The sequence below is a fragment of the Chiloscyllium plagiosum genome, chromosome 20, assembly GCF_004010195.1.
Source record: "Chiloscyllium plagiosum isolate BGI_BamShark_2017 chromosome 20, ASM401019v2, whole genome shotgun sequence".
In the NCBI taxonomy this organism is placed as follows: Eukaryota; Metazoa; Chordata; class Chondrichthyes; order Orectolobiformes; family Hemiscylliidae; genus Chiloscyllium; species Chiloscyllium plagiosum.
This window is the reverse complement of record NC_057729.1, coordinates 11032718-11052004: the sequence shown is the minus strand read 5'-3', so window position 1 is coordinate 11052004 and position 19287 is coordinate 11032718. Positions and strand designations below refer to the sequence as shown.

General features: G+C 40.6%; 1 protein-coding gene across 4 annotated transcripts in view; it reads right to left on the bottom strand.

Annotated features, from left to right (window-relative positions):
• The window catches only part of LOC122560020 (pleckstrin homology domain-containing family G member 4B-like), a 177331-nt gene that overhangs the window by 868 nt on the left and 157176 nt on the right, over window positions 1–19287 (bottom strand). For 2 of the 4 annotated variants that reach the window (XM_043710177.1, XM_043710180.1), the window contains 4 exons: window positions 14083–14199; window positions 10740–10964; window positions 7747–7964; window positions 3896–3960 (listed from right to left, as the gene is read on the bottom strand). In XM_043710177.1, the coding sequence (XP_043566112.1) occupies window positions 3916–3960; window positions 7747–7964; window positions 10740–10964; window positions 14083–14199 (605 nt within the window). In that variant the 3' untranslated portion in view covers window positions 3896–3915. Of the gene's footprint in view, window positions 1–2409; window positions 2496–3895; window positions 3961–7746; window positions 7965–10739; window positions 10965–14082; window positions 14200–19287 lie in introns of those variants that run through there. The other 2 variants (XM_043710178.1, XM_043710179.1) reach the window with 2 other exon arrangements.

The following is a 19287-nucleotide window of genomic DNA, read 5'->3' as shown; positions in this document are numbered from 1 at the left end:
TAGCACTGCTGCCTCACAGCACCAGGGTCCTAGGTTTGATCCCAGCTTCGGGCGACTGTCTGTGTGGAGTTTGCACATTCTCCCCGGGTTTGTGTGGGTTTGCTCCGGTTTCCTCCCACAATTCAAAGATGTGCAGGTTAGGTGAATTGGCCATGTTAAATTGCCTGTAGTGTTAGGTGCATTAGTCAGGGATGAATGTAGGGGAATGGGTCTGGGTGGGTTGCTCTTCGGAGGGTCGGTGTGGACTTGTTGGGCTGAAGGGCCTGTTTCCATGCTGTAGATAATCTAATCTCTTCTGCCTATGCATCACAAATCACTGAGTAAAAACACTCTCCTCCTTCCCTCCCTGCTTATTTTTTGCCAACCACTTTTAATCATTGTTCTGTGGTTGTCGACTCGTCTGCCAATGGAAATGATATCTGCCCAAAACCCCCATAATTTTAACACTATTATTGGCTCTCTTCTTCACTTTCTTTTTGCAAAAAGAACAGTCACATCTTCTCAGGTCCTCCCATTCAACTGAACTCCTTCATCTTCAGAAGCGTGTGAGGGCCGGTGGGACAATAAGTTAACAGATGTTTGCAAAGTGCCTTATATCATTTTTAGTGTCTCTCATTTGTCAAGAGCAAAGAATAAATTGGCAAGCTACAGGCTAAGGAAAGATGGCTGAATCTTTGGTTTGACTTTATTATTTCCCAAACGTTACGATGCTGTGGTTCTTTGAATTTTACCTGGATTAACCATAGAATCCCTAGGCCATTCAGCCCATCAAGTTGACAGTGACCCTCTGAAGAGCATCCCATACCACCCTATCCCTGTAACCCTGCATTTCCCATGGTTAATCCACCTTGCCCGCATATCCCTGGACACTATGGGCAACGTAGCATGGCCAATTCACCGAACATTTGAACTGAGAGGGGAAATTGGAGCACCTGGAGGAAACCACGCAGACATGGGGAGAATGTACAAACTCCGCACAGTCACCCGAGGCTGGAATCAAACCTGGGTCCTTGGCACTGTGAGGCAGCGTAATCACTATGCCACCATACCACTATGGAAATGGGTTACTGGCAAATTAACAATTCACCCTCACTCACTTCAGAGGACAAAGGCAGGGGTTTTGCAAGACTTAATTGCTCATCTTCAACATAACAATACTGACACAAGTGTACAATGTAGAACAGATTTTAATTCATGGGCAGCGTGTTTGTCTTTATTTGATCTGTTTTGCAAAAATCTTCAATGGGTCCTGCTTGGAGTGGATTCAGTTCAACCGTGACGCAAGGGTCAGTTTCAAATTTTAAAATCAGATATCATGAGAGAGTACATAAATTGATGGATTTGATCAACTTTCCACCCATTAAAAATAGACAATGAGGCACAAGGCAGTGGTTCTGAAAGGGTTCATCTTGATGACTATATTAAGCTCATCCAATCTGATGTTTTCACACAGACTTGGGTGGGGATAAGGGAGGACACCTGAGGGATTTTGTGGAGTGGAGATCTATATTCACAGGTCACTTCAAAGTCTTGGTAACAATGCTAATCTAACTAGAGTAACTTGAACTAACTGCTATCATGCAATAAACTACATCTTATTAAGGTAGGGGACTCTTCTTATTAAGATTTACCAGTAGTAATTTCTCTACCACTGTAAACTATAGATAAGCTTTTATGCCCAGTCAAAAGAAAAAAAACTCAATGGTGGCAGCACCCTACCCACAGATACCAGTCAGAACACCTCTGGGGCATGCACTGAGGACATTCTCTCCTCAAATAATTTACCTCACTACTAGACTTTCAAAGTATATTCTACAGAATACATTAGACCATGTGCATTAGAAGATACAAGATAAAGCAGATGCAAAGAATCATCCTTTTTTAATGTAGGGCAAATTACAAAGCATAAAGCTATTTTTCTTTCAAAACTATATCTTTTTAAACACAGTTAATCAATGTGATTATAGTATTACAATAACCCAAACAATGCTATTACTCACGTGAACACACAATGGCAATTAAATGACAAGATCACACTACCTTTTGTACAAAAACATACCTGGTAAACTGCTGGAATAGTTGGGCAATTATATTATATGTCTTAAAACAGTGCAATTTTGACAACTTTGTACATCTATTTGTTTAAGAACATATGCCTTAAATAATAGTTGTTTCAGTTTGACATTGGTCATTCCTGTGTTAAAACCTAATGAATTCTTTTGTTTCAACTTTTCAAGTATTGGACATTGCATTCATCCCTTTTAGAGTCTGTGAACTCTGCACTAGACCTTCATCAAAAAGAGCTGGACAAAGCCAATTCCTGAAACTTTGGCAATGTCAGCTGTGGGGCCAGCTGCAGTACAGCTGTGAGTCAGCCTTTCAACAGTAGTCTGGTCACTTCCTTCTTTTTCCTCCTCCTCCAGTCTTGCCAAATTAGAGTTTCTTTCAGAAATATGATAGACTCAAAAATCAGCTGGTCCTTATCTACCAGTCAGCTAGTAGATGGAAAACACAATGAAGAATGCATCTGTCAGAGGTGAAGCAACAAATGCATTCAATATTTCACCTTTTAATCAATGATCAAAGCAAAAAAATTATTGGGAATTTTGCTTATGTCCTGGTATTTGCTGGAACTCTCAGTTACCAAATAGGATTATTGCACATTTTAAACATTGTTTATACGATTGGTGAGGAGCAAATTCTTTTCTCCATTTACCCAGTCAGGGCACTACACCGAACACTTCCCAGTTTACACAAATATCTTGTCTTCTCTACACTGTCACCATCTCCTCCCCTCCTTCTTCGTCCTATTGCCCCACTCAGATGGCACCCTTCTCTCCCCAGCACCAAGTTAGATCACAATGGGCCCACTTGTTCTCTTGCAAGTTACACTGGCACTTGTCACCTAATGTCAACCTCCCTCAATAAATCCAGTTAACAAACTTTTGCTTTTCCTCTCAATGCTGCTTTCGGTTCTGGCTGTACTCACAAAGATCAAACATGCTTATGCATGCTGGCAGGAATTTCCACATCATGTAACACTAAAAGAAGAGCTCCGGCTCAATAGATAGGGGGCAACAAACTTCACTGTGCTGGAACAGCAGCAAGTTGGAATTGGGACGAGCACAGAAGGTGGAAATGAAAAGTGATACACAAAGGGGAACTGAACTCTATGCTAATGGAGGAGGACCATAGGAGGTGACAGTTTTTGTCCATTGATCTGAAACAGTTGGCTATCAATTTGAAAGAGATAATTGCTATAGGCTCCTTGTGCTGTAAATCTGATACTAAGTGGGGGACTTTGAAGGTGAGGTCTTGTTCTATTTGTTTCTGAGCTGTTGTCATATCCATATGCTGCATCTCTTTTTTAGATTAGATTAGATTCCCTACAGTGTGGAAAAAGGCCCTTTCGCCCAACAAGTCCACACTGACCCTCCGAAGAGAAACCCACCCAGACCCACTTCCCTCTGACTGATGCACCTATGGGCAATTTAGCACAGCCAATTCACCTGATCTGCACGTCTTTGGACTGTGGGAGGAAACCGAAGTACCCGGAGGAAACCTATGCAGACACGGGGAGAATGTGCAACCTCCATACAGACAGTCCACTCAAGGCTGGAATTGAACCTAGGTCCCTGGCACTGTGAGGCAGCAGTACTAATCACTGAACCACCGTGCTGCCCTACCCTGTTCATTTTACCAATAATTATTACTCTACATAATAATCATTTTTCTGACTATACTGTTTCACTAATCTTAAAATATGTCGTCTTATCTCTTAAGAAGATAATCACACATATGCACATGCAACATATTCTTTGTTCCTTAGTCCTAATGCTAGGTCTGCAGACCCACCCTAACAGTTTAAGCAGAAGTCTTAGGTGAAAATACTTACCAAACTGCTTCTTCAGAGTGTCAGACAGCTGTCGAACGGTTCACGGGCAGTTCTGATGGTTCATCCTGGATCAAAGTAAAGCAGTCATTTTGAATTCTAAACACTACCAAACTAAGCATCAGTCAATCCACATTATAAACTTACTCACAGTGATATGACATGTTTACTATGTACCTGTACACAAGGCATTTATAGGTTGGTCGAAAATTATTGGAGGAGTCATGCTTAACTCAAGAAAAGGAAAATATTGAGTTAATCTTTCAATTTTGTAAATGAGCTAAGGATCTTCTTATCAATGTTAAGTATCTTCAAAACATTCTGAGATTGAAGTATTTTATATTTAGGTTCCATTTTTTGATCTCCAGCATCTGCAGTCCTCACTGTTTCTTTAGACAATGACCTTCTGGGCAAAACATATCAGGTGGTATCTTCCCAGCCCCTGAATAACATGGGCATCGATGTTTCAGATGGAAAATGGGGTGAGATTGACAGAAATTAGATTCATGGCATCAAGAAGAAAGAATCCAATTCTTAAACCAAGTTTTGAACAGTAAGATAAGAATCTCTCCAGTGAACAGCGAGTGGGCCTGTTTGCATTCATCATCATGCCATTATTATGAAATCTTGTTGACGTGCAATTTCCCATTCTCCCACCAGCTGGAGAGGTACTAGTTGGTGACAAGTCCAACATGAAACCTAGGAACCCTCAGGAATGAAGAAGGGCTCATGCCCGAAACATCAATTCTCCTGCTCCTTGGATGCTGCTTGACCTGCTGCACTTTTCCAGCAACACATTTTTAGCTCTGATCTCCAGCATCTGCAGTCCTCACTGTCTCCAAGAAATATGTATGTCTAAACACTAGGGAGTGGGTCACAGTCAATTCTGCTGGTCCAGTGCAACCAGCCCGGACGGTCACAGGACGTCAGTCAAGAAGCTACACACAATCAGTCAGGCGTCTGGTCAGTCTAGATCAGGGCTGTCCATCCAGGTTGGTCCAGAGTGTTCAGCTCCATAAAGGTCAAGGGGCCTTATCAAGGGCACCTGCTATGATAGGAAGTTGAGAAGTCAATTATAGGATTTAGAGAGAGTAGAGGAGGTCATCAATGGTTACACAAACTGTAGCTTCAACAGGGAATTACAGTGCAGTCTAATTGTTAGCACAACCAAGCTGGAGGTTACAATGGACATTGGAGGAAGAGTAGGTGGATGAGATGATGCTGAGGATGGATTCAATCTAAACAACCATACACTCATAACTAGATTTGTATTTGCAATGAGGTGTTGCAAATCCCCTGAGAAACATTTATTTTTGTGTGTGCATGGTAAAGGCAATTCCTGGCTGGCAACACTTGGTCTGGTGCTCAACTGGACTTTAATAATGACATTGGTGCCAAGAATCCTGGGAGGTCCTGACAATGCCAAACGCTTTGACCAGTGGACATAGAGAAGATTGTAGGCAAAAATTTTATCTCTCCACTCTGCAGGCACCCTGCCTCTAATCCTGATGAAGGGCTTTTGCCCGAAACATCGATTTTCCTGCTCCTCAGATGCTGCCTGACCTGTTGTGCTTTTCCAGCATCACTCTAATATCGAGATTATGCCAAGAGACGTGCTATAGACGTTTGGGGTCTAGCTGATGAGGTGAGTTTTAGGGAACAGTGTGAGAAATCACACTCAGGTTCACAGAGAGAATCCCTCCTTGAAACCCCCCCAACATCATTAATTGGCTGCTCTCTGGTGAAGTTCAGCCCTTACATAATTTTGGATTATGTTTGGAAAAAAACCTCATGCTTCTCAACATAAGGATTTTAGTGTTTGGGAATATATTTCACAATGGAAAAAGCCATACCATAGAAGTTGTTATGCATAACTATATTTGTGATTTTTGTCAGATAGAGCTCTGTTTGAAAAGCAATGGAAAATATTCAGTTGGATAAACAATTAAATGGTCTCACTTAAAAGCAAATTTATGGAAAGAAATTAAATGTATCACCGCAATTTAAGTGTCACGCAACTGTTACAGCACGGAAGGAGGCCATTCGGCCCATCGTGCCTGCCCTAGCTCTCCAAATGAGCAATTCACGCCATGCCATTCCTCCACCTTATCCGTGTAACCCAACAAATTCTTTCTCTTCTCATACAATCCAATTTTTTCTTGAATGCACCTCCACCAGACTCCCACGGAGTGTATTCCAGACCTTAACCATTGAGTAGTTGCCATGCTTTTTCAGCCGGGTGGAACACAGCATGAATCAGATAGAAGTTTAGAAGATAAAGAGCAGAAATACAAATGTAATAAGGTTTGCCACCCGCTGCACTCAGGTTAACCTATTGAAATATATTCTAATCTTAGCAAGACGTGTAGGATGATAGTTGTGAGACATGAATCATTTCCTTCTCAACATCCACTCCCTGCTCATCGTAACCCTTTTGGCATTGAGTAATTGATATCGTACTGAGTGTGAAGTCCCAGTGCTCTATTCTGCAAGCATTGTAAACCTACTCCCATCAAAGTCAGTGTAGAAATCATTCACCCTACAGGTTTATTACAGTACAACTATTCTGTAGACAACCAACAGGCTTTTCTCCAAATTCCATGAAAAAGAAAGAGTATCTATGAACAGAATGCTGAACAGCTAATTGTAGGTTAATATCTAAATCTCCAAATAGGCCTGTCTGTAAAACTGACAGAGATCAGGAAGTGAAACCGCAGTTCTGATGGGGTTAGCATGTGGTAAAGTGAGGGCAGTGGGAGAATCTTTGCACTGCTGATTAACATGCCTATTCTGCAGCTGCAGCCTACACTTGGGTCACTTTCCTGAAGCAATATTGGGAAGTAACAAGGCTACCTATTTGCACGTGCAGGTAATCAATTGACTCTGTCAATGGCCTGTAAAGGCCCAGTGTCCGCTGACTGAAATTTTCCAGTTGGCTTCCAGGTACTCAGAGAGGGTTGGGAATGGAGATGCTGCCTGGAGGCCACTCCTTGATGGCTGACCAAGGAGCCTGCAACCAGCTGGGTTAGCCTAGAGGTCTTCCCTAACTCTCTGGCTTCAGCCGTGGCCATTGAGCATACTTCCACAATAGTGGATAAGCTGCAAATGGCTTCTCTTTATTTTAAAATTGAGATTGTTGAAGAAAGGGCACCTTAAAATTGTGACATCATTTGGAGAGCTTCCTGTCAGCCCTCCAGCTTTGAGAGATTGTCTGAAACCCTTGGTTGGAGACAGACCTGTTGACTGATCATTAGCTGGCCAGAATGGAGAAAGATGTATCGCTGATTCCCACAATGTGCCGTGTTGGATTCCATTTGAACCTGACGTTGGAGTTATGAAGCCTGTAGCAAAAATGTCTATCAGGTCTGCTTAGTGATAGGAAAAACAGCCACCCCAACAAACCAAGTTTATCTCATACCAATGTATTTTACTTCAGTTTATCTAGAAAATGGCAGCGAGTTTATTGGTTTTAGCTGAGGCAGCAATCAGGACCATAACTCCTTTGGCTAACAACTGAAAAAACAGGTCACTCTTGAGTATTATTCTCTGAATTGCATTGCAATGTTCATCATTCTAAATGCATAATGATGGCAAGGACATGCTCAGCTCTCCTTTGTGATTAAAAAAACTTGCTGATATCTACTTATGGGGGTTAGTTGTCTGAAGTCCAGGAAACAATTGTTTTCTATGGAATCATACCCCAGCATCTTCAAGAGAGAAGGTACAAAATCAGAGGGAAAGTACAAAACTGCCATCAATTTATTTTATTTTGAATGTGGTTTTGCCACCTTGCACATCAAATAATGGGAAACAGAAAGATAACACACAAAATCAACCTGAAGTAATATACTTACATTTTTAATCAAATTTCCAAATGACAGTTCTCCCTTTGGGAGTGGCTCTGGTGCACAGAGTGAGCATGGATCTGAACTGGGCTTGTATGATGCTGAGCAGAGAGACAGTGCTTCCTCGATCTCTCCTCCCGTCAGGGAGAGACTGCTGTGTTCAGAGCTGCTGAAACCGCTAACACTCTCCGTGGAGTTACACTGGGAGGATGTTTCCAAACTCTCAGCTGTGAATGAAGAGGAAAGCCCATTATCGCCATTATTTGTGGAGTACTCAGTCACTTTTCCTTACACAGCACATTCTTCCTGGTGGTTTCACAAAGAAAGACTATGCACATTGTCAGAATGTTTATCACACATTTCCATTCATTACTCCCTTATCCCAACTCATTCAGTACTTAATGGAAAAGGAGCAAGGTGGTTTGAAGGGCAGTTCTTTAATTTGTCTGCTGCTACCCAGAAAAATAGAATAAGTGAAGTTTATACCTTTTTTTGAGATTCATTGGCTCATCCACTAAGATTAAGATAAATGATTAATAGCTACTTCGTTAATGACCTTCCCTCCATTATAAGGTCAGAAGTGGGAGTATTCACAGTGATTGCACAATTTTCTGTGCATTTATGACTCCTCAGATACTGATGTAATCTGTGCTCAAATGGAACAACATCTGGACAATATCCAGGCATGGGCTGACAAGTGGCAAGTAACATTCATACAAGACAATGTCAGGAAATGACTATCTCCAAGAACAATCATGTAACTACCACCCACTGAGATTCAATAGCATTACTATCACTGGATACCCCACTATCAACATCCTGGGGGTTGCCATTGACAAGAAATTCAACTGGACATGCCATATGGCTACAAAAATTATCCAGAGTCTAGGAATACTGTAGCAAGTCACTTATCTCCTGACTCTCCAAGGACGGTCCACCATATATAAGGTACAAGTCAGGAGCATGATGAAATACTTCTCAAATGCCTAAATGAGTAAAGCTCCAGCACCACTCAAGAAGCTTTACACCATCCAGGAAGAAGCATTCCCCTTGACTGGAACCTCATCCACAAACATCCACTTCCTTCACCAGCGATGCTCAGTCGCAGCAGTGTGTACTATCTACAAGATGCATGCAGAAATTCATCAAGGCACCACAATCAACATCTTCCAAAACCCCAACCACTTCCATTTGACAGGCAAGGGCAGCAGATACATGGGAACACCACCACCCACAAGTTTCCCTCCAAGCCACTTACCATTCTGATTTGGACATATATTGCCATTAATTTAGTGTTGCTGGGTTAAAATTTAGGAATTCCCTCCCTAATGGCATTGTGGATCGACCTGTACCATATGGACTGAAGCAGTTCAAGAAGGCAGTTTGCCACCACCTTCTTAAGGGTAACTAGGGACAGGCAATAAGTACTGGCTAGCCAGCGATGCCTACGTCTCATGAGTGAATAAAAAGAACACCCCCTCCACACTTGAAATATGGAAATTCACTTCCTATTTCAATGGAATATAAACAGATTATATCCATTGCATTAAAGTATAAAACTAACAAAGAATAGCTAGCATTGTGAAGTTTGAAAAGTCATGCTGCATTGTCACTAAGTAGCACCAGGGATTTGAAAAGGATTTGTGATCAGAATTATTTGGATGGTAAACACTGACAAAGCCAGTTGATCTGAATGACCTAGTTCTGGGCTGTAAATTATTTTCTGTTGCTCCACATGGTGGTTAAGGACTACTACCCACTAAGATTCAATAGCATTACTATCACTGGATACCCCACTATCAACATCCTGGGGGTTGCCATTGACAAGAAATTCAACTGGACACGCCATATGGCTACAAAAATTATCCAGAGTCTTTACAATACAGTTGGCAAACACATTCTGCCTTTGATCAGTTTTCCAATTTCACTTTTTTGCGTTTATGCTTTGTGTCAATTACTGGTTCCATAGACGTGAAGTAGCAACATGACATCAGCTGCACTATGTTGCTGGGTTGTTATATTATGGAACATAACACTGAGCTGTCTAAAAACTGGAGGAAAAAAAATGCTGCCTTAAAGGTCTTCTTTTATACAGGTGGAATCATAAGAAAAGATGCCAGGGATAATTTTATGATCAATAATGTAAACAGGTGAAATCCAATTGGACACCTCATTTTTCTGGATTTTTATTTCTATTCACTTCAATGGAAAATGAAAATTAGGAGAAATGTAGAATGGAAGATGGTCTAAAATCAGTTATTTTACATTATTGCTCTAAGCCAAAACTACCCAAGAGTCCTGAAAGAATGATATAAAGAACAGCAGAAGTCTAATTGCTCAAGCTATCCAGCACTCTCAGTTCCTCAGATCTCAGCCATAGATTGGTGGAAAGAGTACAGCTTTGTAACAAGGGTTTCCATCTGGGTGGAATTAAAATTGGAAATGGTCAGCCTCTCTCCGCTTAGTGACAACAGCTGTTGATCGATCGTGAAGCAAATGTGTACACAGCAGGCCATCCTATCCTCCTGGCTGTGAACAACATGTTGCAATCAAATTTAATAGTGGTCTGTAATTTCTATTCCCTTTCATTTATAGGAAACATTGCTATCTCCCTCTTTAAACTGATAAATGTCACGTGCTGCTCAACCTAACCAGAAGCTCTTGCTCAGCTATTAGCTCATACATACATCATGGAGTGATGGAATGTATAATCAGATTATTTATTTTATCACACTTTTTTATCTCTACTTTCATGGTGTGTCTGGCAGTTATACTTAAATGCACAGCTTAACCACAGCATAAAGGCAAAACTCTTGTCTGCCAATCCATGATACAGCTGACAAGAATTCCAAGCTAAAAGCATAGCATGATTCTTTATCATTGATACATTTATTGCCTTACTCAAGAGGCTGATATCCTTCCTCCAAAAGAATGCATCAGATGATGCTGAAACATCTTGACAATTACTTAAACTGTCCTGTTCTTATGATATTGCCACTCACTCAGAAAAGGCCTTCCACTAGGATCATTCTCCAGATCATCTTCCTCAATGCATGCTCGGGTATTATAAAAACAGTTGTTGATGCCAGCATTGCTTCTTGCAGTTGATGGTGAGGAGGAACTGTGCATATTCAGGGAACCAATACCAGAAGATGAAGAGGAAGACTGGCTCCCTGAGGATGAGGCGCTGCCATTGGAGCCGATGGAATTTGGTCTCTTGGTCTCCTCTGGAACAGATTTAACTTATAATGTTAGTGTTTTGGCTTTTGAAAGGAAAATGAAAATGCACTTTGTTTCAAAAATTTAATCAGCACAAAAATAATGTGTTCAAACTTGCAGGGTTCTTCATTCTATGAATAATATGCATCATCCCTGCAATGTGGGTGTTAATCCAGGTTTGTATAGGTACTGAAGTTCCTATGTACTCTGTATACTTGCATAACAACATTATGACATCAGATACTTTGTTTCTAAAGCATATGGCTTACTGCTGCTGTGCCATTATATACACCCAGATCACAAATTAGTGGGAAATCTTCAATGAAGTACTTAATCAATATCCTTAAGCAAAAACTACTAATAAAGTAGATACTACAAATTCTGAGGAGAAATTACTATCTATGTGGGACATGATTTATGGAAAGAAAAAAAACTAATGAGCTTAATAATCCATTTTCCTTCATCCAATATCTTGTAATGGGGGTTGGTTAGCTCAGTTGGTTGGATGGCTGATTTGTGATGCAGAGCGATGCCAAAAGTGTAGGTTCAATTCTTGCACTGACTGAAGTTGTTATCCTTCTCAATTTCCCCCTCACCTGAGATGTGGTGACCCTCAGGTTGAAATGCTAGTCATCTCTCTTTAATGAGACAGCAGCACTATGGTCTGCTTGGAGTATGGCCACTTCACATATTGTAAGACATCGAGGAGGAAAGAATATCCTTATAGCAGGACAGATCTGGGGTAGTGATGTGGAAGCAACATTAGTTCATGTCATAAATTATAAATGCTGTAAACTGGAACCTCATTCAGAATGGGTGGAGTTATCTTTGTTGGGCCATCATCAACCATTTTACAATCAGCTCTTTGAGGTAATGTCTGAGATGTCAAAAAGATATACAATAAATAACTGCTTAGTCTTCAAAGAGGATTGGAAAGACTCCATATGTTAAGACAATGCTCAATAATTTGCTCAAGGATCAGACAGCGGTTTTGCTCAGAACATTGTGGAGGCTGGCAACTGTATGTCTGTGCAGGGTATAAAGCAATATGCCCTGGAGAAGGACTGAATTATTCAAAGAGCCATAAGCAAATGAAGGCACCTCAGGAAGTTGGGTGCTCTGCTTAAATATTGTCCAAAATCCTTCAATAAATGTAGCAAAGTTGTTCGAGAATTTATGAGTGGAGGATCAAACTCATAATATGAAAATCTTTCTAATTTGGTTTAAGTATTTTGAAGGGTCTTCCACAAAAATCTAAAATCGTTCAATGGGAAATCCACTACACCAAGTTTCCATAGGCCTCAACCCCCAACTAAATAAAGGAAGGACTGGGTGAGTTAAAATGAAATCCAAATCATCCCAGACAGTGGCAATTAGTCAGCAGCATCTGAGCTGCGATACTACTCAATGTTGTAACTTTTCCATATGTAACTTATTCTCTTTGTTGTTCAATACTGAATCATTGTGATCCCAGAAAGAAAGTGACTGTACACATTTTGAACAATTGTCCTGACTGGAAGCAGCTCTAATTTTTGTACAATTTAGATTAGATTACATTACAGTGTGGAAACAGGCCCTTCGGCCCAACAAGTCCACACTGACCTGCCGAAGCGTAACCAACCCATACCCCTACATTTACCCCTTACCTAACACTACGGGCAATTTATCATGGCCAATTCACCTGACCTGCACATCTTTGGACTGTGGGAGGAAACCGGAGCACCCAGAGGAAACCCACGCAGACAGGGGGAGAACGTGCAAACTCCACACAGTCAGTCGCCTGAGGCAGGAATTGAACCCGGGTCTCTGGTGCTGTGAGGCAGCAGTGCTAACCACTGTGCCACCGTGCCTCCCACTGCCACCGTGCCTCCCACAATCGTTCTTGCGAGGTCAAGTTTGTTTAATAAAAGACAGCAACTCGGACTTGGACATTATTGTTGAGAAAGGATCAAAGTATGAGGCAAATGTGAGATGCAACAGTGCCATTCCTGGGTGACAAAAATGTAAAGGGTGATCATGAAGGTGACACCAGTTCATATGATACAATGTTTGTTGCATTTGGTAGAAGGGCTTCATTAAGTGCCAGCAGATCATTTGACATCAACATGTGGGTAACCCCAGAAGAAAAAGAAAACCAGAACCAAATGTAAAAACAAAAATACATGATGCTTGACTAACCAGCAATTTTACAAAACAGGAGCAACAATGAGATACACTAATACAAATTCTCAGGCATATTGCAGCTATCATGAAAAGCATGGCTTAAGAACAGGAAATGGTATTTCTGACAGGAGAATGGGCACTGCAGCTCAAGGATGACTAGTGTATATATAATAGGAGTCTCATGCCTGTGTATCACCACGTGAAGTATCTGACATCCACATATTATTAAGCAAACACAGAAGCACATACTTCTAGGCTTGGATTAACTTCCATTACGTGTAAAGGCTACTGCATGAAAACAGAAAAAAAATGCAACATATATAATAATACATTAAATTTCTGTTTGGCCATAATGTATTTCTTTAGCTTAGCTTTGTATTCAGATAAAGGAAAAGGAAAAGGTATCTATGAAACCAATAATAGCATCCATTAGTCAATCATAATAGTACAGTCTGTCATAGCAACAGAATACTGCAATGTTTCCATTATAAATGAATGATTGTGCTTTTTATATATTAATGAATGCGTGCTTTTCAAAGTATGACAGCATATAATGAAGAGCAAGGACTGAAACACTTTCAATTATGAATCTAGTGGCAACAATAATCACATCAAGGTTGGCTGTGGCAGAGGTCAAAGCACTTTCAAACTTCCCAGGTATAATGTACCTTAACCATAACCAGAAAGAAACACACAATTTGAATATCTAAAATTCTAACCTTTTTCTTGTGGCCTTGAAGAAGGTTCTCATAGAACCTGCTGCTAGTTATTGTACAACTAAAACCATTCTTTTTTTTTGCATTTTTGATGCTTTTCAAGTTGAGATTACCAAAGCTCCTTTTCCTAAAATGCATGGGCAGAAGGTTTTGAACTCAAGCCAAAAAGGCAAAAGGACGATGTTCTGACACACTGCAGAGCCTAGTCCCTCACAGAGTTCAGCTAACCTCTGAGTTAAGCTCATACCTTTCCCTTTTGTGACGCACTCAACCGATCGATCATTGATGGCTGCTTCGCTAGGTTTGATGTCCATAAATGGCTTACTGCCAATGCCCATAAACACCCTCTCCTGCATCTGGAGCTCTAAAGAAGGAATTTCAACATTGACAGGGAAGGTTTTGCATTTTATTAAAACACAAGCTTATCAACAAAACAAAAAACTGATGAAAAGGAACAATTTTCAGGCTGTCAAGAGTGCTTTAAAGATGTTACTTGAAACTAGCAGTGCAATCCATGCCAGTTAGTGGACATCCTGTTATAATGGGAGAATTCCCTGTACTTTCCAACATAAACCCAAATATTTAAATCCAAGCATTTAGATTGTGGTTTCTGATCAGAAATGATTTGTAGCCATTGTCACAACAGACCAACAATGAGATTTGCAACAAAAAGTACTTCAGACAAAAGTGACCGAATTTAAGTTTCTTGAAATCAAAGACTCCCAGAGTATCTTTGCTTTAATTAATGAATATTAGCAGCAAAACTTATTTGTACAGTCAACCCAAACTTTCACTATTGTTGGTAAACAGAGGTCTGCTGTCTTTTGTAGTCTAATTATTTCAATTGAAATATTTTATATTTAATTCAACACTTAAATTGATCCATTTTTGTCTGGAGTAAAACCATTTCTTGTCAAGTTACAAGTTAATCTCTCACACAAAATCAAAACTTCACAGTGGATCAGAGGGCTCTTTGGATCCCATCGAGGCTTTCTTTATAAGTACTCCCTAAATAATACAAATGAAAAGTCTTCCTTGGGTTTGTATATTGCCTTTGCCATTGGAGAAGATGTGCAGATAATTACTAACAAAGTGAGAAAGACAATCCAATCTTAAACAGGTCAGTACATTTCCCAAGGTTTCCTTAGAGGACTTTTACAAGGATAACACTGAGACTTTGTTCAGCCAGACTGCTTTGATTAGGTTTTTATTAGGGCTCAGGTTGCTGGTGAGTTTATTTGAAGGGCAAGAACGAGTGCACATAGAGGCATATGGGGAACTCAGAGGAGAAACCCACACTGCCGACTGACACAGCAGTGAACCTGCACAGTTGCTGCCTTTGCTGTTTGAATTTGTGTATTGCTGGACATCAGAGTGCGTCTGGGAAAGTTAGCAAATGAAGTTTACAGCCGATCTTGGAGGAACATGTTTGGGAGACGTCACAGCACAGAAACAAATAAGTGAATATTTTGAGTGTGGCCTTGCAGTGGGGCTGCAGTATTGAGTGAAGTTGATTCTTTCTTGATTCTGCCAGAGGAAGTGGTGGAGGCTAGTACAATTGCAACATTTAAAAGGTATCTGGATCGGTATATAAATAGGAAGGGTTTGGAAGGATATGGGCTGGGTGCTGGCAGGTGGGACTAGATTGGGTTGGGATATCTGGTCGGCATGGACAAGTTGGACTGAAGGATCTGTTTCTGTGCTGTACATCTCTATGACTCTACAACTGGATCCAGTGATGCAAGTACAGCAGCGAAAGGATGATGGCGACAGTCAGGTAGAAGTATTGGCACTGAACCGAAACCATTGAATATAAGGAGAATCCAACAATAACGTTCTCTGGATAGGGGGACTGTTTTTATGAAGGATGCAATGAGATGAACAAGAGAACTAGGGACAGCAAGAGCAGGTGGGGGATGGCATGGAATGCATGCAAGAAATGAGGAAATGAGAAATGGCATTACAGGAGCAGCTTGGGAAGGATAAGATAGTATGGGATAGCAATACTGCAGGAGGAATGAATGAGAATTATTCAAATGTGAGAAAATTGAGGAGATAATTACTTCCCAATAATTATTATTCTTTGTACGTCATTCTTGGTGCTATGAATGAAGATGCACTAAATTTGAATGAAAATGTTTTAGAAAAAGCTTTCAGGTCAATTAAAAGAATATCATGGTGTAGATTCTAAGGACACAGAAGATGATAACAGTCTGTCACCTGCAAAGATTCTATACAGTCTAACACTGGTGGGAAGGCCATCACTAAGACTTAGATTCAAAAAATGAACAGAATCTACAAATCTTAAATATTTTGTTGTGGAATAAGATTGTTATTCAGGAAATAATTTGATTTGATGATTAATGCTGAAACAATGATGGGAAATATTTCAAGGAAATATAGCATTTAATCCTTGAATAATATTAAGTTGATCAGATATAAACCTTCCAGCTCACTGTAGGAGAAACCAGTTCCAGATTAAACTATTGTATTCTGTGAGGATAAAAATAACAGAGGACCAGACTCTTGAAAAATGTTCTCTTCATATTCCTAGCCCTGTTTTAACACCCATCCGCTGTTTTATGTCACCTTTTCCAGAGTTAGAAGTTTTGATTCTCTTAAAGTTATGAGCAATGAGACTAGTTCAGTTTAGGAAATCTAGTTGGAATGGACGAGTTGGGGCAATGGGCCTGTTTCTGTGCTGTATGACTCGAGGAAAGAAAAGTTACAAATCCTGTATTTAAATGTTACCCTGCTGCAATAAAAATATTAATTCAACCACCACATTTTAGTAGGTCTTTCCTACTCTTTTTTAATGCAACACCGGACCAAATTCTGGAATTCACCAATTGATACTGGAATACCATGAGAACTGATTGACAGTTCAGAATGGGGACGTGGACACATATTGCAATGCTCAATTATTTTATGCACTAACTGAATCCTGCACTGCAACAGTTGGCCCAGAAAAGGCGCAATTTTGGAAAAATTAAACTTCACAGTTTTATTTCTAAAAGAAAACCTGACTTTGCTTTTCCTTTTCTATTACTCTGTGGGAAGCAGCGAATCATACAAAGATACAGGCTCTGGCACTTCTCCCAGAATTTGCCCAGACAGTGTCAATAAGACATTTGATCTTAGCAGTGTCACGGCCAAGTTCAATCCTGTAATTGTCCTAATATTCACACAGCAGTATTTCCTCTAGAGCTCATGAAGTTCCATGCAGAATTGACAATTTGGCTGATTTCCCACATGCTCTGAGCTTCTGCCTCCACAACCCCACTGCCACCTGTCCATGTGTCTCCGAGGTTAATGGTTCAATATCTACTTCCCAGTTATCTCAACACAAATATTATCAACTGGATCATCAACAGACCTCTTGTAGATAAACTGTAAGGAGCAATCAGAGACTCTCAAATAAAAGGACAGGCTATCACTATAGTATCAGCAACTTGCACTTTTTGGCGCTCTCAATGAAGTGAAAACATCTCAAGGTTCTGCTCAACAAAACTATCAAACAAAATTTGACACCAAACCATGTAAAGTGGTATTAGAACAGGTGATGAAAAGGTAGGTTTTGAAAGTATACCTAAATTAGAATTACAAATCATGTAACATCAGGTTATAGTACAACAGGTTTGTTTGGAAGAACTACCTTTTGGAGTGCTGCTCCTTCATCAGCTGGCTGTGGAGCAGGATCATAAAACACTGAATTTATAGCAAAAGATTGTACTCTTTTGACTGTCTTATGTTCCTGCTCCACAGCTACCTGATGAAGGAGCAGCGCTCCGAAAGCTAGTGTTTTCAAATAAACCTGTTGGACTGTAACCTGGTGTTGTGTGATTTTTTTTAACTTTGTCCACTCCTGTCCAACACCAGCACCTCCACATCATGGCTACCTAAAGCAGGACAGCGAGGCAGGGAGGCACAGAGAACTAAAGTAGAAAGAGCTTTGGGTAACTGAAGGCACAATCAAAAATGGCAGATTAAATAAAATCAGGGAGGGGCAAGTGACAGAATTGCAGGTAAAATAAAACTATCTAAACTTGATTTCAAAAATGAAACTGTATATTCAATAAGCTTTGGAGGCCATAGAACATAGAATGTTCCAGTGTAGTAGGCCCTTCGGCCCGCGATGTTGCGCTGACCTGTGAAATTAATATGATTCCCTTCTAACCTGTACCATTCCATTATTATTCATATATATATATGTCCAATGCCCATTTAAATGACCTTAATGTCAGAGAGTCTACTACTGTTGCAGACAGGCCTTTTCAAGTCCCTACAATTCTGAGTAAAGACACTACTTCTGACATCTGTCCTAAGTCTATCACTCCTCAATTTAAAGCTATGTCCCCTCATATTAGCCTTAACTATCCGAGCAAAAAGGCTCTCACTGTCCACCCTATCTAACCCTCTGATTATCTTAAATGCCTCAATTAAGTCACCTCTCAACCTTCTTCTCTCCAAAGAAAACAGCCTCAGTTACCTCAGCCTTTCCTTGTAAGACCATCTTCCATACCAGGCAATGTCCTACTACATCTCCTCTCAAAACTCTCCAAGCTTCTACATCCTTCCTATAATTTGGTGACCAGAACTGTACACAATACTTCAGGTGCAGCCTTACCAATGTCTTGTACATGACCTCGTGGCTCCAAAACTCAATCCCTCTACCAATAAACGGCAACACACCATATGCCTTCTTAACAACCCTATCAACCTGGGTGGCAACTTTCAGCGATTTATGCATCTGGACACTGAGATCTCTCTGTTAATCGACACTGCCAAGAACTTTACCATTAGCCCAGTACTCTGCTTTCTGTTATTTTTTCCAAAATGAATTACCTCACACTTTTCTGCATTAAACTCCATTTGCCACTTCTCCACCCAGCTCTGCAGCTTATCTATGTCTCGCTGTAACCTACAACATCCTTCGGCACTATCCACAACTCTGCCTATCTTAGTGTCATCCGCAAATTTAGTAACTCATCCTATGCCAACATCCAGATCATTTACAAAATCCAAACTACTTGAACTACAGTATTCCCAGTCAATATTGGGGAAGTTAATGTCCCCCATAACAACTATCCTGTTACTCTCACTCCTATCGAGAATCGTCTTTGCTATCCTTTCCTCTACATCCCTGGAACAATTCGGAGACCTATCGAAAGCTCCCAACAGGGTGACCTCTCTTTTCCAGTTTCTAACTTCAGCCCAAACTACCTCAGTGGATGAGTCCTCAAACATTATCTCAGCTGGTGTAATTAACAATGCCACATCCTCTCCTCTTTTACTATCTTCTCTGTTCTTACTGAGAATCGAAATCCCAGAATCTGCAACAACCATTCCTATCCCTGCTCTAGCCCTGAAATGGCCACAACATCAAAATCCCAGGTATCAGCTGCAAGTTCGCCCACCTTATTCCAGATGCTCCTGGCATTGAAGTGCACAC